General features: G+C 24.2%; 8 protein-coding genes across 8 annotated transcripts; 4 read left to right on the forward strand and 4 right to left on the reverse strand.

Moving 5' to 3' along the window:
• Window positions 1-1,028: 1,028 nt before the first annotated feature.
• On the forward strand, window positions 1,029-2,741 carry PY17X_1014800 (mitogen-activated protein kinase 1, putative; the record flags this gene model as incomplete). The annotated part of the gene is made up of 1 exon (XM_724948.1): window positions 1,029-2,741. The coding sequence occupies one exon, from the start codon at window positions 1,029-1,031 to the stop codon at window positions 2,739-2,741; it is 1,713 nt and encodes a 570-aa protein (XP_730041.1).
• Window positions 2,742-4,670: 1,929 nt separating this feature from the next.
• On the forward strand, window positions 4,671-7,547 carry PY17X_1014900 (surface-related antigen SRA, putative; the record flags this gene model as incomplete). Its single annotated transcript, XM_721684.1, has 2 exons — window positions 4,671-6,983; window positions 7,245-7,547. The coding sequence occupies 2 exons, from the start codon at window positions 4,671-4,673 to the stop codon at window positions 7,545-7,547; spliced, it is 2,616 nt and encodes an 871-aa protein (XP_726777.1).
• A 121-nt stretch (window positions 7,548-7,668) lies between these two features.
• On the reverse strand, window positions 7,669-10,073 carry PY17X_1015000 (large subunit GTPase 1, putative; the record flags this gene model as incomplete). The annotated part of the gene is made up of 2 exons (XM_022956220.1): window positions 7,669-7,773; window positions 7,887-10,073. The coding sequence occupies 2 exons, from the start codon at window positions 10,071-10,073 to the stop codon at window positions 7,669-7,671; spliced, it is 2,292 nt and encodes a 763-aa protein (XP_022813293.1).
• Window positions 10,074-11,403: 1,330 nt separating this feature from the next.
• On the reverse strand, window positions 11,404-12,303 carry PY17X_1015100 (PhIL1 interacting protein PIP2, putative; the record flags this gene model as incomplete). The annotated part of the gene is made up of 1 exon (XM_723894.2): window positions 11,404-12,303. The coding sequence occupies one exon, from the start codon at window positions 12,301-12,303 to the stop codon at window positions 11,404-11,406; it is 900 nt and encodes a 299-aa protein (XP_728987.2).
• Window positions 12,304-13,268: 965 nt separating this feature from the next.
• Window positions 13,269-14,239, forward strand: PY17X_1015200 (mitochondrial ribosomal protein L17-2 precursor, putative; the record flags this gene model as incomplete). The annotated part of the gene is made up of 2 exons (XM_723895.1): window positions 13,269-13,850; window positions 14,057-14,239. 2 exons carry the CDS (start codon window positions 13,269-13,271, stop codon window positions 14,237-14,239), a joined length of 765 nt encoding a protein of 254 aa, XP_728988.1.
• Window positions 14,240-15,604: 1,365 nt separating this feature from the next.
• Window positions 15,605-16,123, forward strand: PY17X_1015300 (cytochrome c oxidase subunit 2, putative; the record flags this gene model as incomplete). The annotated part of the gene is made up of 1 exon (XM_723896.1): window positions 15,605-16,123. The coding sequence occupies one exon, from the start codon at window positions 15,605-15,607 to the stop codon at window positions 16,121-16,123; it is 519 nt and encodes a 172-aa protein (XP_728989.1).
• Window positions 16,124-16,652: 529 nt separating this feature from the next.
• On the reverse strand, window positions 16,653-17,384 carry PY17X_1015400 (PhIL1 interacting protein PIP3, putative; the record flags this gene model as incomplete). Its single annotated transcript, XM_723898.1, has 1 exon — window positions 16,653-17,384. One exon carries the CDS (start codon window positions 17,382-17,384, stop codon window positions 16,653-16,655), a length of 732 nt encoding a protein of 243 aa, XP_728991.1.
• A 931-nt stretch (window positions 17,385-18,315) lies between these two features.
• On the reverse strand, window positions 18,316-20,338 carry PY17X_1015500 (NADP-specific glutamate dehydrogenase, putative; the record flags this gene model as incomplete). The annotated part of the gene is made up of 3 exons (XM_022956222.1): window positions 18,316-19,706; window positions 19,868-19,915; window positions 20,245-20,338. The coding sequence occupies 3 exons, from the start codon at window positions 20,336-20,338 to the stop codon at window positions 18,316-18,318; spliced, it is 1,533 nt and encodes a 510-aa protein (XP_022813294.1).
• Window positions 20,339-20,812: the final 474 nt, after the last annotated feature.

Below are 20,812 nucleotides of genomic sequence, written 5' to 3' on the forward strand. Positions count from 1 at the left end.
TGATGTGTGTTCCTCAAAATGTTAACTTAAGGAATATAAAACAATTGGAAAATGTTGAATTTTAAAAAATCATCATATATATATGTATGACAAGGTTGTTAAAAAATATATTAAGAACATAAACTCCCGATTTGAAGTTGTAATTCTTATTTTTTGTGCATATTTTAACCACATAATTATTTAGTTATTTTTCATTTGTTCATCATTTGTTATTTCTTTTTGAAAAAGAAACAATATAGTAAAAGATCAGAAATATGTAGACATATTACAAAAAATGGATTTAATTTTGAAGAATTCCAATCAAGTTTTATTATGTATACCCCATTATATAATATGCCATAATTATTATGATATATTGCAACTCGAAAAAAAGTAAAGAATAGCATTAAAAAATAACATTAAAAAATAACATTAAAAAAAATAAAATAATGAAAAAAGTTTCCATTTTATTTTAAAGAGGCATATTAAGAATTAAAATTCGATAACTGTTAAAATTTATTTTATAGCCCATACATTTGTTCATCCATTCCCCCAACCTACATTATTTCTTCTCCATCTGAATTAAATTTTTTACACATTTTGTCAAAAGAAATAATAATTTTTTTTCCAATTAAGATATCCTATATTTCTCATTTTATTTCTACCGAAAAATAAATATTCAAAAAAACATTTTTTTTTTTTCACATTTCCTGAGACATATTATTTACACAAAGTGCACAACTGTTTATGTACAAAGGTGTGTACATATATAATTTTTGTACTTATTTATTTATTATAATTTATTTTAATTTATTTTAATTTATTTTTTTTGAGTTAACCATAGAACACTTGGTTATATATATTGTATAAATTTAAATGACCATACCATGTTTGGTTTTATTTTTATGTTTTTTTTTTATATTTTATTTTTGAAGTATGATTTCCTTTTTTATGATAAAATTGTGCGTTAACAGTTAGAAGAGGATTTCCATTTTTTGTTTTTAATTTTTATGCTATTATTTTTTTCTTAATTTTTTGGACAAAAAAAAATGGAGAGAGAAAAACAGAAGAAAGCTCAAAAAAATGTGTCTAAACTATTTCATACCAAATCGAATAAAAATGAAACAGATAATATTGATGAGCATGTTTTAAAAAAATATGATATAATAAAAAAAATTGGAAAAGGAGCATATGGTATAGTATTCAAAGCTCGGTGTAGAAAATATAAAAAAATAGTAGCCGTAAAAAAAATCTTTGGAGCATTTCAAAATTCTACAGATGCTCAAAGAACATTTCGAGAAATTATGTTCTTACATCAATTAAATGGTCATGATAATATAATTAAACTATTAGATGTAATGAGAGCTAAAAATGATCAAGACATTTATTTAGTATTTGAATATATGGAAACAGATTTACATGAAGTTATAAGAGCAGATATATTAGAAGAAGTTCATAAAAAATATATAATATATCAATTATTAAGAGCACTGAAATATATGCATTCAGGTTTATTATTACATAGAGATATTAAGCCATCAAATATATTACTAAATTCAGAATGTCATTTAAAGATATGTGATTTTGGATTAGCTCGAAGTATATCAACAGAAGTCAATGAAAATAAAATACCAGTGTTAACAGATTATGTAGCAACACGTTGGTATAGAGCCCCTGATATTTTATTAGGAAGTACAAATTATACAGAAGGTGTCGATATGTGGTCGCTTGGGTGCATTATGGCTGAATTATTATTAGGAAAACCATTATTTAGAGGTAATTCAACTATGAATCAACTAGAAAAAATTATTGAAATAGTTGGAAAACCAAATAAAAAAGATATTGAAGATATAAAATCACCATATGCTGAAACTATTATATCTTCTTTTGCTGATACTGGAAAAAAAAAAAAAAAATTTTCAGAAATATTTCATAAAGCATCTCAAGATTCTATAGATCTACTTGAAAAATTGTTACAATTTAATCCAACAAAAAGAATAACAGCAGAAAATGCTCTTAAACATAAATATGTAGAAAACTTTCATCTTTTAATAGAGGAACCAATTTGTAAACATATTATTACGATACCAGTTAATGAGAGCACAAAATATAAAGTTGATTTTTATCGAAATATTATATATTACAATATTTTAAAAAGGAAAAAAAATTTGATTCACAGAGAGGATTATACAAATGTTCAAATTAATAATGATGTAAAGACAGATGTGCCAATAGATGGTGAAAAAGAAAATAATTATGATATTCATCAAATGGATTCAACAAAAAAACGAGGAAAAAAAAAACGACATTTTATATCTAACTCACCAAATGCAAATCTAGAGACGTATCAAAAATATGAAACAAATTGTAGAGAAAATAATTCACAATATCTTGTGGAAAAAAAAACAGATATGAATACAACTCAAGGGAATAAAGAAAAAGGAAGTAATGCAAAAAAAAAATTAAAAAATAAAATTAAACCAAAACAAAAAACATTAACCATAAAAAATTCTGAAAAAAAAAATACACTAAATTATTATGATAAATCGGAAATTTTACACGACAAAAATGAAAAGTATTATTATGAACATACAGGTGAAAATAATAATAATAATAATGCAAATGAACAAAATGACTATTACAAAAATATAGCTAATCAAGATATTGAGTCTCAGTATCGAAATACAATGGCTGTGCATAATTATAACCCTGGTCAAGATTTTAGTAAGCATTATTTTTATAAACAAAAGAAAAAATACTGATTGAAAATAGATGCAAAAATAGATGATAGTAAATAAGTGCAAAAATAGATGATAGTAAATAAGTGCAAAATGAAACCACGAAGTTGCAATAGAACTATGAGCCTCTACATTTGTTCAGAAAATATAAATCTGTGTAGATATTAAAAATAAAATTCAAGTTGATGTATATTTTTTTTTGTCAAATTTCAAAACAAAAAATGATTAACGTTATTTTGTTTTTCCTACTGCCACCATTTTTGCACACTTTTTTTTTATTTTACCAAATAAACTAATTTGTAAAGGGAAAAAAAAAATAAAATAATTCATACAGAATATTTTCAAAGCCTTTTACAAATAAATTTAATATGAAAGAAAGATAAAATTGTATCTTTTATTATAATTCAATTTTCCACTATCCCCACTTTTACATTATGTTTTGTTCAAAAGGCTCGATTCCGCAATATATATCATATTTATGATGTAACCAAATTATATATTTTTATATTTTAATTAAACATTTTTATTTCATATAATATTTATGTTATATGGTGTTATTTCGTTGTTTTTGTTTTTTCGCATATTTCGCATATTTCGAATTTTTTGCATATTTTGCATTTTTTGCATATTTCCCATTTTTCCCATTTTTAATAATATGCCTATAAAATAAGTTGATTTAACTTCGATAGAATAATGTGTTTATATATTTTTCCTAAATATATTAATAATTGAATGGGATATTTTTCCACATATTATATATATAATAGTCCAATTACATACCAACTATATATGCTCAATATATATAAATAAAACAATATGATCATGTTACAAACTTTGATATTTTTTCTTTTTTTTTTTTGTTCATTTTGTCTGTTTTAAATGGGCTCCCTAGTTGGGAAAGACAGTTATATTCTGTGCGTGAAAACAAAAAAAACAAAAAAAAAACAAAAAAAACAAAAAAAAAACAAAAAAAAACAAAAAAAAACAAAATAGTAACACGCCTGGAATTACTTTATTTCACAGAATTATACGAATAAGATATTTATCTCAACTTTTAGTCAAATTAAAGGCACTATTTTGAAGATTGTTTTTTTATGCATTCCATGAGATGTATATATATATAATACGTTTTCTCTTAAAAAGGTAAAAATGAACAACATCTTATTTCCACACTTATATTATTTCTGTGCACCTATTTTGCACTTACAGTTTTAAAAATATACTTTAAATATTTTGTTCGGTATTTTTGCACAAATTATGTGTATATTCCATTCAAGTTTAACATGTTCACTTTTTCCATCCCAATTTTGAGTTTGCTAACACATTTTTAAGGAAAATTAATTGTATCCTTTATTCTGTCATTATTTTGTTCTGTCATTTTGTTCTGTCATTTTGTTCTGTCATTTTATTCTGTCATTTTATTCTGTCATTTTATTCTGTCATTATTTGATTTTGGTTATTTATTCTACACTTAGATATTATAATATGTTAATTTATTATTTGATATATTTAAATTTTTAATATTTATTATAACATATATGTAAAAATAAAAATTCGTAATCAATGAGAGTTGCAATATAGATTTAAAATATTTCGAGAAAAAAAAAAAATATATTTAATTATAATTTAAAATTAATTCACAACCAGACAAACATATATATATGTATGCATATCCTCTTACTCTTTACTTCTATATATTTAAGTTGCAAAAATATATTTTTTTTTTTTTTTTTTTTTTTTTTTTTTTTTTGTGTGGAAAATAATATTTTGTATACAATATGATGGGGGGTAAATATGGAATGAAAAAAAAAAAAAAAATTTTTTAATAAAAATTTGATTATTTTTTTAATTAGGTAGAGTTTGTTTTTGAAAAAGATACAAGTATGTATGTATAACTAATGTTTATAGTGTTGTAATTTATTTTATTTTTTTTTTATTATATTTGTAATAACGATGTTTTTAAGCTTTAAAATAAAACTGTTGATACTATTTATATATTTATATATAAAGTTTGTCTATTCTAATAAACAGATTCAAAAAACATTATCTCAAGACATATCAAAAGAATTGTATAGAAATATAGTTCCACCACTAAATAGTGGATATAATATATATAATCCAGTTTTAAATGGAAATAATAATAAAAAAGAAAATAAACATACGTGTGAAGCAGCAGGATGTTCATCTTATAAAGATATTATAAACAATAATGATAATACCAATACTAATATTGATGATTGTTTAAGTGGGTTTATATGTAAAAAATGCAAAAAAACACATGCAAAAAATTCAAATATATGTTTTTATTCTAATATTGAAAATTATCAAAATTTATATGAGGCATTATTAGAAGAATACACATTAACTCCTTATGATGATTTTGAAATTCCTTTGAACAAGTCTTCCAAAAAAAAGGCAGACCAAAGTGGAGAATACCAAATAAGTGATGAACGTGATGAAGATGGAAAAAATGGGGAGAGTGGAAAAAATGATGAGAGTGGCAAAAATGGTGAGCGTGGTGAACGTGGTGAACAGAGCAAGAAAAAAAAAAAAAAAAAAAATGATGAAGATGATGAGGATGATGAAAGTGAAGGCGACGGTGAAGATGATGATGTCACATTTTTTGAAAAAAAAGCGAAGACTAACTCTTATCAAGAATGGGATAAAATAAATGATAATACGATGAGACTTATTGAAAAGAAAACATATAAGCAAAGCAAAAGCAAGCAAAGCAAAAGCAAGCAAAGCAAAAGTAAGCAAAGCAAAAGTAAGCAAAGCAAAAGTAAGCATGCGAATGGTAGTGCTAATGCTACTGTATTAGAACCCTTTGGAAAACACGACCAAGTTACACAGTTTTATGTTAATGATTATTCTTTTCTTTTTGAAAAAAATAAAAAAGAAGAAAAGATTGTATATAAGAGATTAAAAATAAATATAAATAAATATGAAGAACATTTAAAAAACAAATTAAATAAATGTGACATTTCAGATGATGGGACTATAACTGTATATATTAAATTGTTATTACAAATAGTTAAGGATAAAAATGATATATATGTTGATATAAATAAAAAAAGTATTTTAGATTCAAAAGAAACAAACAAATTAAATAATAATAAAACAACAAAACAAACAAATAACAAAAATAAAAATAAATATGATTCAACATATTATGATAGTGATAGTGATAGCGATATCGATAGCGATAGTGATAGCGAAAGTGATGATGATGAGTTTTACGGATATAATAAAAAAAAAAGAAGTAACTACTCATATATAGAAATGTTAGACTTAGTTGAGAATGGACATGGTACAAATAACGGCAAAAATAACGACCCGGATAACGGGGCAAAGATACAATTTGACAAGTCTGATGGAAAAAATATGTCTACTGGTTCTGAATCCAAGCAAGATAAAGATAACATAAACTCATATTTGTTTAGTAGAAAAAAAAACAAAGAAATAAAAAAAACAAATAATTTAATACCAAATTATAAAATAATTAAAAATGTAACAAAATATAATTTTTATCAAGAACGATTAACAGATGATTTAGACGGAGACTCAATGGGAAACTATTATAAATCTCGTAATGGGTTTTTTAAATCTTTATTTTCAAAAGTTTACAGAAAAAAAAATAAAGATGAATATAGCGATTATGATAGTGATAGTGATAGTGATAGTGACAGCGATAGCGACAGTGATAGTGATGATGATCGTAGACAAAAAAGAAAAAAACGTTATCGTCTATTTTCATGGAAAAAAAAAAGAAAAATAAAAAATAAAAATAAAAATAAAAACTATGATGATGAAAGTGAATATGATGAAGATGATAAATATTCGAATAGAAAAAAATATGCAAAAGAAGAAGAAGATGATGATGATGATAATAATAATGATGATGATGATGAAAATAAAAAAAATAAAAAAAGCTTAATTGCAAGTAAAAATGATGATAAACAAAATCATGAAAAAAAATCAAAAATAAAAGCATTTTTTACTAAAATAAAAAAAAAAATAATTCCAGAAAAACAAAAATTACATATAGAATCATTTTTTAATAGTATTATAGTTAAATCATGTAAAAATTCAATAAAATGGGAAGGGCATATGTTTAAAAAAAAATCTCTTATAGAAGTCACATTGAAAGTGCCTGTTAAAATTAAATATATTGAAGATCAACCTCTAAATTTTTTTAGATCTGGATTTGAAACTATTTTAACTTGTCATAATTGTGATGATGTAATATTTAATTCATGTGTTCAGGTAAATTATGAGTTCAAAAAAAAAAAAAAAAAAAACAACACTTAAAGCTTGGTACCATTTAAAGCTTGGCACTATTTAAAGCTTGGTACCATTTAAAGCTTGGCACTATTTAGGCTTGGCACCATTTAAGGCTTGGCACTATTTAGGCTTGGTACCATTTAGGCTTGGCACCATTTAGGCTTGGCACTGTTTAAGGCCTGAGCAAAAAGAGCCCGTTTTTCTTTGCCTAACTCACATATTTATAATTTTGAACTTTTATAGGTTTATTGTACAAAAAAAAATGAGCATGAACAAGGAAAAGACAATGAAATAAAAAAAGCTGAAAATACACAAAATGAACCAGTTTCGAAAGTAGGTAATTTAGGAGATGTTTCACAAATTCCATATATGGCGGGTGCATCTATATTTTCACCCTTACCAATATATCATAATAATAATAATAATTATTATCCAGGAAGTACTAGCATGTTATATTATGATTCTTATAGTGAAGGAAAAAATAACTATTTTAATTATTTTCTTTTCTTTTTCATATTTCTGCTTAACTGTTTCACAATTTGGTAATATACTGGAATAAACCATGAATGGATATATGAACTCGGGCAGCCCAAACTTGCCACATTTTTCCCACATTTTTCCCACACTTTTGCCACATTTTTACTTTGCTTTTTTCAAGATGGGCAAATCATCCACTGATCGGAGTCTTTATCACATTTTTCCCTTTGATGAGTCGCTTCTGCATGTACCGAAATTTTCGCTTAGTGACCAGGACATCTTCAGATGGGTTCGCCTAAAATGAAAAAAAATGGGAAAAAATGGAAAAATAAGTAAGCAAAATGGAAAAATAAGTGAACAAAATGGAAAAATAAGTAAGCAAAATGAACAGTAGGGCAGCGGGCGTACCTTGGAGAGGCCGTCGTCAGGGTTTAGGAGGAACTCCGGAGTGTCGAGGTGAGATTGGATTTCTTTGGTATATGCATAAGAATATTTATCTAAATAATTTGGCATAAAATTATAATGAAGTTTTCCTGTTATAAATTCTCGAATAATTAATCGAGTAGCAAAATTAAAATTTAGAACACCACCTTTTCCCCCTGAAATATATTTTCTATAAAAACAAAGCTCATGTAAGAATTTGCGAGCATTCATATATTTGTATGTTGATGTTTTATTAATTTGAATAGAACGAATAAGATTGTTCTTTATTTTATATCTTTCACATAATTGTTCAGGGATTATATTACACAAAACTTGAATTACATCTACATCATCTCCTTTATAATGGTCAATAGAAAACACACCATTAATTATTAAATCATGTTTATTAAACACAATTGAAGGAAATATAAGTCCAGGACAATCACATAATGTGAAACCATAATAATTTAATGGTATTGTTTGGAAATGTTTGGTTTTTCCTGGCTGTCTACTAACACCAACTTTTTTTTCTCCAAAAATAGAATTAATTATCGAACTTTTTCCAACATTAGGAAACCCGATAAAGCCTACCATAAACTTTGGTGAATCATATGTTTCTATTTCTATTTTATCATATAAATTTTTTATTTTATTTTTTATATTTTTAATTAAATTTATTAAGTCTTGTACACTTAATATATCTGTATTTGTGTTTTTTTTTTCTTCATAATTTAAATTTCCGTATCCTGTATTTATTACTTTTTTATTTTCGCCGCAATTTTCGTTTCCCGCTTCTTTACCAATTTCGCTACCCCCCATCTCAGAACTTTGTTTTGGGGGATTGCAATCGACACTACAACTATTTTCAGATTCGTTATAAAATGTTTGACATTCTCTTTTATTATTTATATTTAAATCAAATTCATTAGTAGTTGATTTATTTTTATACAAATTTGATAGTGGAATCATATCTTCGATTATAATTTGATTTTGATGATACAATTCTCTTAAAGCAGAAAAAAAAATAAATTTTATTTTTTTTTCATCAAAATATTCAGCCCATATTTTTCTTTCTTCATAAGTTAAAAAATCAGATTTATTTAATATAACAATAAATTCTTTTCTTTTGTCAACTTTTTTTACATATATATCTAATCCTTTAGAATAAAAAAATAAAGGATTTCTTGCATCTATAATATAAAATAAAACATGACTTTTTTCTATAACTCTCCATAATTGTTTCCAATATTCTATATTTTTTTCATATGGTGTTACAATATATCCTTCTTTTTCTTCTACTTGGCTTAATAATTTTCTCCACTCTACAAAATGTTCTAATTCATATTTTTCGAGTTTTGATTTATTTAGTTCACTTCTAAACTCTTCTCTTTCATATTTTTTACCCAAACGTTCGTACATCTTCACATACTTCAGTTCGTACTCCACCGCTTCATCATCTTCCACTTCGCCCTCTCCCACTTCGTCCACCGCGTCGTCCTCTTCCTCTTCCTCACCCTCTTCCACTTCGTCCTCTCCCACTTCGCTTTCTTCGTTCTCTTCCTCTTCGTTTTCCACTTCGTTCTCTTCGCTGGCCGGCTCCGGAGATTGCTGCTCAGGGAGAGGGGCAGTGGACTGGTTGGGGGTCTGGGGATTCACACGTGGCTTAGATGTACGATCAGAATGAGATGTCTTTGGGTTTAGTGGCATTAAATTTTTTCCTTTCATCAAAAATGTAATATGCTTAATATTTTTTTTTTTTTTTTTTTTCGATTTATTTATATTAATTTTTTTTAAATTTATATTTAATTTTTCTTCATCATTTAAAAGTATTGGTCTACCAGGTATAGGGAGAACAATATTTTGAACATTAGTTTGATAATTATTATGAGATTTTAGATTTTTTTTTTCTTTAATTTCATTTTTTTGTATAAATATTTTACTAACTTGTACATTACTAATTGCAAGTTGATTATCCAGATAATCATCAATCGAATTTTTATTTAAAACTGATATTTGTTTGGCTATATTTTTATTTTCTTCATTTTCATTTCCAATCATAGAATATAATATTGTATCTGATCTTTCCTTTTGCCTTAACTTATTATGCATTAAACTTCTACCCATACTATTTTTTTGTTTTTTAGGTTTTTTTTTTTTTCCCATTCCCCCCATTTTGCTATAAATAATATCAACACTATTTCGATTTTCTGTTTATAACCTCGTGAATGCGAATACAAATAGTCATACAATCATTTATATGCTTGCATATTTATATTTTGTTAAAATTAGTTGTATAGAGAATGGGGGCAGGTAAATGGGTGTATCTCTTCCTTTTGCAAAATAAAAACAAAACAATTTTTTTTATTTTACTATTTTACTATTTTTTTATTTTACTATTTTACTATTTTATTATTTTATTTTTTCTTTATTTTTTTATTTTATTTTTTTTATGGAAACTAGTTTAACGAACAAACGGCCATTATACAATAATAGTTATAAATATTTGTATAACAATTTGTTTGTAGAGAAATAGATCTGTTATTTTTATAATTGAAAAAAAAATATATATATTATCACTATTGTATATGCAACATTAACATATGGCCAGTTGCTTTTTTCACATATTCCATAAAAAGAATATTATTTTAATATATAATAAATAAACTTGGCCACTTTTTCATAATTATATAGCATTAATAATGATAAACAAAATATGTAGAAAAAGCGAATAAAAAATATAACCAATTATTTACTTCTTTTTCTATACCTATTGAACCTATTTTCATTTTTTTCGCAAATAACACCAAATATATTCAATGCATACATATTCAATGCATACATTTAATGCATACATTTAATGCATACATTTAATGCATACATTTAATGCATACATTTAATGCATACAATTTAATGCATACATATTTTTTATTCGATATTTGTAATAACCACGTGATAATATTTTAAAACATATTTCAGAAAATGTTGTTTTATAACAATTAACATATTTATTTTGTTTATTATTCTACATTTGTGACAAAAAAAAAAAAAAAAAAAAAAAAAAAGTTATTATTTTAAGAATGAATATATTTTTTTCAAAACATTTTAATGCATAAAATATAATAACATATCTTATTTTTTATTTTTTTTTTTTTGGAAAATAAATAAAATAGTATTTTCATATACAACCAATGGACTAACATAAAAAAAATTCAATAACCCAAATAAACTAATTAGTAAAATTTAAAATGACAATATAAACGCACACATAATAAAAATGGTTGTATTTTTTTTTTTTTTTATTTTTTTTTTTTATTTATTTTTTTTTTTTTTTTTAAAGCGGTCTTAATGGCTCAATGGAAATTATGGCGCCATTTTGATAGCCAAATCATCTATTAACAAAAAAAAATATGAACAGTTAATAATTTATATTGCACAAATAAAAATGTAAGATATTTAATATAGCTAGTATGGTGACTTGTAGTAGTTAATTTACACACTTGTATTATAAATCTTTTAGAGACATTTCTCTAAATTTTTCAAACATTTCAAAATCGAAAGATTTACTAGTATTATTATCATAATAAACAATAAGTTCATGTTCAGGATTTTTTATTTTTAATTTATTAGCTTTTAATTTTGATAAATTTATAATTTCTTTCATTTTTTTAGTTTGTTCTTCATTGAAATTTTTTATTTCTTTTAAATGTGGATTTAATTCTTTTATAATTTCTTCTTCTTCTTTTTCTGTTAATTGAATATCTTTTATCTTTATTTCATTTTCTTCAGCTTCTATAGCAGATATAGCATAATATCTAGGTATATAAACATTAACAGGGATTATATATGGTACATATTTTTCAACTTCTATTTCGATTTCTTCATCTGTTGTTTCAATTTCTGGATATATTGTCTTTTTTATTGCAACAGGTATTTCATTTTTTACAATATTTGGTATTATATATTTCATATCAATTGTATTATAGTTAAAATTATTATTTTCGATATCATTTAATGTGTTCTTATCGTTTGCAAATATTTTTTCATCATCATTAGAACCCAAATTGTTATATACATCTATGTATTGATAATATGTATTAACACATATTTTTTCTTTAATAATAAAATTTTTTATTTCTTTTGTATTATCTAAATGCAATTTTGGATATATTTTACAATTGGGATTATTTTTATAATTATTTATATCTATAAGATATTTATCTAAATATGATTTTGCCATTTTATTTGAATCATTATTTTCATAAATTATGGATTCACTTTTTTTTATTTTACTTGTTATATCATCTAATTCCCAATTAGCTTGATCATGTTTCACAATTTTTATATCATCACTTTTTTCACATTCTTCTTTTTGGCTATTTATTTCTTCGCATCTTTGATCCATTATGTTTGTGTATTATTTTTATTTATATTTTAATTAAAAATAGAAAAATAATAATAATTTCAGACTTGCTTATATAATATAACTTATTTTGACACTTTTAAAATGTCTAACTTTTTTTTATTTTTCGCATATTTATTTTATAGTTATTAAATATATTTATTTGGAAATTCTTACATTTTTATTTCTTCATTTTATTTACAGCTTATAATTTATTTGGAAATTCTTACATTTTTATTTCTTCATTTTATTTATAGCTTATAATTTATTCCTTTCCTTGACTATATTAATAATTGCACTTATTTTGAATCTTCGTCTTTTTTGCTTCCCCATTTTGCTTCCCCATTTTGCTTCCCCATTTTGCTTCCCCATTTTTACGTCCTTTTTTTACTTCCTTTTTTACTTCCCCATTTTACTTCCTTTTTTACTCTTAAGAAGTGCATACCCATACACATGGGGAAGAGTTTTCAATTTTTAATTAAAAAAAAATAAATAAAAAATAAAATAAAATAAAATAAAAAATAAAATAAATAAAAAATAAAGTTATGAAAAACAGAATAAATGTTTGGGGGATATATAGATAGCTCGACTTATCATTTAAAGCACTTGATTTGTAAAGAGAAAAAATAAAATAGATATAGAATATAGAAGAAAAATAAATGTTTCTTTTTTTCTAATATATATTTTAATAGTATATAGTATATAGTATATAGTATTTTTATAATTTTTTTTTTTTTTTTTTTTTTTTTTCACCACATTTTTTACCCCATTTTTTTATCCCATTTTTTCACCACATTTTTTTATCCCATTTTTCCGACGAAATGTATACAAGCTGACGAATGATTGGCAAATAAAAACGAAAGAGTCGTGCTTGCATTCATACATGCATTCATGTGAATATGTAAAGTACGATATTAACATGTGTGTGAATTTGTAACATATTATATGTATCTTAAAAATAAAAAAAAATGGGATATACATCAACGTTGAAATTTGTTAATTTAGGAGTAAAAAGACGATTATTTAGAAAAGCACATAAACAACCACATCATAGATGGGATAGTATAAAAAATCAATTAAATGAATTACTAAAATATGGAAGAATTGAAACAACATTAACTAAAGCAAAGGAATTGCAAGGATATGCAGAGGAGTTAATTTATTTAGCAAAAAAAAAAAATAATTCAGAAAATAGTTTGTTAGTTGAAAGTATGCTAAGAACCCCACAAGGACGTAGAAAATTATATGAATATTATGTTCCATTATATAGAGATCGACCTTTTTTTTTTACTAGAATTATAAATCAATGGAGATTCAGATTAAGAGATGCTGCTCCTATGGCATTTATTGAATTTATTGACAGACCCGGCGAATTAAAACCTGCTAAACCAGTGGGATATGATCGAATTAAATATATTTATTATGAAATCCAAAAAAATCGAAGAAATTTAAAAAAATATTATCATGTTGCAAAAAAGTTTAATTTAATAGATTCGAATGACCAAATTGTGTCGGACTTTTCTCAGGCCGCCATTTCCAAGCAGGAAGAGGTAAGATGGGAAAAAAAAAAACCCAAAAAAATTGGAAAAATTGAAAAAATTGAAAAAATTGAAAAAATTGGGATAAACATTCCAATTCTCGTATCTTTTATTTTTTTAAAACAAAGCTGAGCGATGTTGGTGGCATGTGTCAACACCATTCTCTGACATTTTCTATGGCGCGTTTCATTCTTTTCGCTTCATTCTTCATTTTACAGTGGCAAAGCGATGATGAGGAAGATATAATAATAGATGAAAATTTACTCCAAAAATATAAACAGTATGGTGATCAAATGTTACCGGGTCCTTTAAAAGGAAGAGAACCATTTTATGTTGATTTACCTTTACCGAGTTTAGTAGAAAAACAATTTTTAAATTATAGGAAAAAATTCAAGCCATAAAATATTGTGCCTATTTCTAGTTTATTTCAGATTGTTTGCATTGTTCATACATACATCTATATATGCATATGTAGATGTACATAGTATATATGCATAGATGCATGCCACGCGGTTGCTATACTGGAGAATGGTGGCACATTTGGTTACATCCACAATTGTAGATGCTGTTCATATTTGCTCAATTTCACTGAGTCATTTCATAGCACACAGAACGATAAAAAAAATAAAAAATAAAAAATGCGTATATATACATAACTATATAAATAAATTGCCCGCAAATTACAATAAAACGATTTTTCATATATGTATAATAGTTCCATATGTTTAGTAAATTTGTATATTTTTTTTTTTTGCATACTTTTAAATAAACTTACAAATTTAACACAAACACAATGTTACATTATTTTTTGTATTTTTTTAATTTTAAAAATGTACACACTGTCTGAAAGCGTGTAAAAGATAATATGAAAAAAAAAAAAAAAAAGAATTATTACTTTTAATTTTTTGTTAAAAACAATATTTCCATCTCCCCATAAATACATACATACATATTTTGTATGTGTGTATATATTGTTTACAAACAGTAATATGTAAAAAATGGCACAATCTTTTTAGTAATTTATAATACCCTAAAAATAAATGAAATAAATGAAATAAAATAGAATAAAATAAAATGAAATAAAATAAAATGAAATAAAATAGAATAAAATGCAAAATAAATGTTCCAAGTACCAATAGTAGTGATACAAAATAAATAATTAATTAACAATTTGGGAATTCAAAAAAAAAGTAAATTTTATATACACTGAAAAGAAATATATACATATTACACAGCTAGGCAGTTTTTTTTTTTTTTTTTTTTTTTTTTTTTTTTTTTTTAAAAATAAAATTAAATGTAATAACACAATATTGCGAAATATATACAAATTGAAAAAAAATATAATAACACAAAATAAATTTTCAGAAGGAAAAAAGGGAAATTAATTCATGTTCATGAGAAAAAGGCCAACTCCAAATAAAAATAAAAATAAAACTAAAAATAAAAATAAAAATAAAACTAAAAAATAACTAGTTAAATAATCAGTTAAATAATCAGTAAATAAGTAGCCACACAAATGTGTCTCATCGTATTATGAGTTGACGGCCTCTATATCCCATTGGCAAAACATTACAAATTGTTTTATTTTTGATAAAAAAAATATTTTAAAAAATATTAAATATATATCAGTTAGCCATAAATAGTTATATTGTTTGGGAACTAGAATAAATAATCTCTCTCTCTATATATATATATATATATTTGCTTATTTATTTGTATACCAAAAAAAATATGAACCAATTGAATTAAAAAATAGATAAAATAAAATGGAGGTAATTAGAAGTATATTCGGATTTAATAACAAAATAACATTTAATGAAAATAAACCAGTGTTAAAAAATGTGAAAGATTTAGAAAATATAAAAGCTAAAAATATAAGAGCAGAAGATTATCCAACCCCACAAAAATATATAGAAAACCCTGATCAAATTCCTAAGTATTATGCATTTCAATCAAATATGGTAACAGATGAAGATCTTCAACCTGGCATGTTAAGGCAATTAGAAGTTGATAAAAGATTAACCTTACCAACAAGGACTCATATATCTTTTCTAATTACAGCTACAGATGTTATACATTCTTGGTCAATACCAAGTTTAGGTATAAAAGCAGATGCTATACCAGGAAGATTACATAAAGTAACAACTTTCATATTACGAGAAGGTGTATATTATGGACAATGTTCAGAAATGTGTGGAACCTTACATGGATTTATGCCTATTGTTATTGAAGCTGTTTCCCCTGAGGCATATGCTGCACATGCAAAAAAATATTACAGAGAATAAATTTTAGCACATATTTATGTGCAACCAATAAACTTTAGCACATATTTATGTACAAGCAATAAACTTTAGCACATATTTATGTACAAGCAATAAACTTTAGCACATATTTATGTACAAGCAATAAATTTTAGCATATATTTATGTGCAACCAATAAACTTTAGCACATATTTATGTACAAGCAATAAACTTTAGCACATATTTATGTACAAGCAATAAATTTTAGCATATATTTTTATGGTCATTTGTAAAATATACTTGTATGATAATCCTATTTTTTTTTAACTCAATTTTATCATTTGTTATCCGTGTATTTCTACCAATTTTCAGCACATGTCAGTGCATGCTCATTGTGAAATAACATATAAAACTTGAAAAATAAAAAACAAATTAAAAATATAATAGCAAGTGGAATTGTATGGAACATTTTTATACTGACCTTTAAATGGGCACATATTTCTGCACAGTCACACATGTAGAAAATGTCGAAAATGACGAAAATGAGATTATATTAGATTATGTTAGATGAAATTAGTTATATATTTGTGTACACGGAAAAATAATACTCAGTGCACGTTTTAAATTAAAAAAAAAAGATTTGTCATTATCTTTATCATCTGTTCGTTCGTCATTATTTGTTCTTTCTTTATTATTATCTGGATTATATACATTTGGATATTTTGATATATTATCAACATTTAACACACTAGATGTAAAATGTTCTTTAAATTCATTTTTAGGAACTGGAATATATTGTATAGGTATTGGAACTTCGATATAGCAAGGTGCATATATAGGTACAGGAACTTCAACATATTTTGGTTTTATTTTAGGTATTTTTAAAGTTTTCTTAACAATTAATTCAGTACCTTTTGGAATATATTTTTTCATTTCTTTGTGATATATTTCTTGTCTTATTTTATCAATTGATATATCATTATATGGTTTTGTTATTTTACTATTTTCTTTTTCTATATCATTTATGTTATTTTTTACAATATATTCTGTAGATGTTTTTTTTCCTTCTTCTTTGTTATTTTCTTTTATTATTTCTTTAAATATTACATTGGGAATATTTGTAATTTTTTCAATTGTTATCGTATTTATATTACCTGACATTACACTTTCTTTTACATTTTTATTTACAATTTTGGATCTATATAATTTTTCTGAATCACTCATATCTTTTTTCATATTTACTATCCCATTTTCATTATATACATATTTATTATCATCTTTTATCTCCCTTTCGTTTTCTTCCATATTGTATTTTTATGTTTTTTTTTTTTTTCGAAATATATTTAACTTTTATATGTCTACTTTAGGCAAATATATAATTATATTTTAACTTCATAACATAATTAATATCAAATTGAGGAATATTTCTAGAATATCTTATTTTGTTTGTGCATAATGTGTCTAAAATTTTATTGCATATTGTGGGACTCTCTGAAAAATAATACATACATACATACATACATACATATATATATGTATATGTATGCACATTTATCAAATGCCTACTTCATTCTTTTTTTCTTTGCATAATTAAGTCAAACATTTTTTTCAATAAATTTTGTTTTATTTTGTATTTAAACTGGAAAAAAAAAAAAAAATATTCACCGTTTTTTCTCTCCTTATATATATGTAGGCGTGTCGAGATAATAATGGGCTGTCCATTTTAGCGAAATCCTTGAACATGATAATGCTCAGAATATCAAAAAAAATAATATTATTGAAAAAAGAAAGAAATGATAATTAGTAATTTTTAATTTTTAATTATAAGGTTGAATTTTCTCAATTTATTATTGCTAATAGGATTTAATTAATAATAAATTATTAATGTTATAGGGTGTGTGCACACAAATACGTATGTACATGTTCATGCATATATTTTTTTGGCTAGCCCTTTAAGGGGAAAATGGCTTAAAAAACATGTACCGTTAAGGTAAATATAGATGAAACAAAAGTTAGGAAATGGATAGAAATTAGTAACAAATGGTGTGAAAATAATGCAATATATTGCAAACACACCAATGTAGAATAAAATCGTAACTTTTAATTACTTAAAAATGGTATATGCGTATAAATTATAAAAAAAAAATTGAAAAAATTTTTAATTCACATGTACAGTGCATAAAAATATAATAAACACATGAATATGTGCGAAACTAATTGTTTATATCCAATGCGATTATAAACCCCCTTGTTCGATAAACGAATCAGCAACTTTTAAAAATCCTGCAATGTTTGCCCCTGCAACTAAATCGGTTTCACCTGTATATTTTTGAGACGCATCACAACATTGTTCATATATATTTTTCATAATTTTTTGTAATTTTTGATCTGTTTCTTCAGATGACCACTGCAATCTCATAGAATTTTGACTCATTTCTAATCCACTTACTGCTACCCCTCCTGCATTAGCAGCTTTTGATGGACATATTAATATTTTATTTTCTTTTAATTTATGCATGGCTTTTATATGTGTAGGCATATTTGCACCTTCCACTAATAATTTACAATTATTTTTTATTAACAAGTCAGCATCATTTTCAGTAATTTCATTTTGAGTTGCACACGGAAATACAATATCACAAGGTACATTCCATGGTTTTTCATTCTCAAAAAATTTAGCTGTTTTAGAATATTTTAAATATTCTTTTATTCTTTCTCGTTTAACATTTTTTATTTCCATAATATCTTTTAATTGTTCTTTTGTAAACCCATTTGGTTCTAATATATAACCACTACTATCACTCATAGTTAATACCTTTGCTCCTTTCTCGATTAATTTTTCTACTAAATATTGTGCAACATTACCACTTCCACTAACTATACATGTTTTATTTTTTAAGCTTTCATTCATATCACTTAATGCATTTTCTGCAAAATAAGCAACACCATATCCAGTAGCTTCAGATCTAATATTACTTCCACCCCATTTTATATTTTTGCCAGTCAATACACCTTCAAATTTATTTTTTAATTTTTTATATTTTCCAAATAAATACCCAATTTCTCTTGAACCGACTCCTATATCTCCTGCTGGTATATCTGTATTAGGTCCGATATATCTAAATAAATTATCCATAAATGATTGACAAAATCTTAAAATTTCATTTTCTGATTTTCCTTTTGGGTCAAAATCAGATCCTCCTTTTCCTCCCCCCATAGGTAATGTAGTTAAACTATTTTTAAAGATTTGTTCAAACCCTAGAAATTTGATAACACTTAAATTAACAGTTGGGTGAAATCTTAAACCCCCTTTATATGGGCCTAACACAGAACTATATTGAACTCGAAATCCTCTGTTTATTTTGTGTTCTCCATTATCATTTATCCATGGAACACGAAATTGTATAACTCTTTCTGGTTCAGATATATTTTCTAACACTCCTAAATAAATAATATTTTTTTTAAAAACAGGTTTTAAAGATGTTAATACTTCTTCAAAGGCTTGCAAAAACTCATGTTGATCTTTATTTTTAGATATAACATTTTCTTTCATTTCTTCTATTTTATGTTCTAGTGGCTTGTTAAAATTGTATCCATAGTTTTGGCTGTTTTGCAATTTTCCTTTACCTGTTCAATATAACAAAGAAATGCAAGAAATATTCACAAATTGAAAAAAAAAAAAAAAATGTAAATATTGTATTTTTATCTTTAGACAATAATCTGACTAGCCATATACTAAATAAACATACAAATACACTTTTATACTAATTTATATTTTAGTTTACTACCTCGACTTGATGAATAAGACCCTGTAACAAATTCATTGCTAATGAATCCTATAAAATGAAATAAAAAAATATATATCAAATATTATGCACATCTTTAAATATATATGACCATGTTCATAAATATTAATATACATAGTCCTTTTGTATTAACTGTTCATAAATTTCCTTAACATTGTGACAAAATATCATGTATCTCATAAAAAATAATACATTAAACATTTTTGCACACAACAGTGCCAATCGTTATAGAAAGGAAATTTATGTATAATGTGTTTATTTTGGAGTGTAAAAAAAATAAAAAACATCTATACAAGCATTTATATAAGTATTAGATTCAGAAAATTCCTTTTTTTTTTTTTTTTTTTTTTTTTAATTACCTGGTATTACACGTTTCATGTGACTTTTTTTAACCAGTCCATTTGCATTGGAAATTAAAACAATACAAAAAAATATGACCAAAAATAAAATCATAATATTTTTTTAATATTTTTTTACTTTTTTTTTTTTTGTGAATAATTTTAATTATCAAAATATGTAATTATCCCCAACCGTATTTTTTCTTATTTATTTACAAATGGAGCCAAACCCTCAATTATATTCCCTTTTTCTTTCATACCCTTGTTCTTTCGTTTTTTTCCAAATTTGAATAAAATTTTACACTTGGAAATAAATAATGCACAATATAAAAAAATTAATTATATTAAAATGTATAAGCTGTATATAAAACATATATTTGGTGAAATATAAGAAAGTAAAAAAAAACGGAGAAAAATGAGGGGAAAGATACAAATTTTATGAGTTGCAAGGTCCATAATGATGTTATAAATTTTTTTTTTTTTTTTTTTTTTTTATTTAACATTTTTTGAAATATTAGAATGTATTATTATTTTAAAAAAAGGTGAATTTAAAATATTTTACAATTTTTAATTTAAATTTCATAACTAC

This window comes from Plasmodium yoelii, assembly GCF_900002385.2.
Source record: "Plasmodium yoelii strain 17X genome assembly, chromosome: 10".
Taxonomy (NCBI): Eukaryota; Apicomplexa; class Aconoidasida; order Haemosporida; family Plasmodiidae; genus Plasmodium; species Plasmodium yoelii.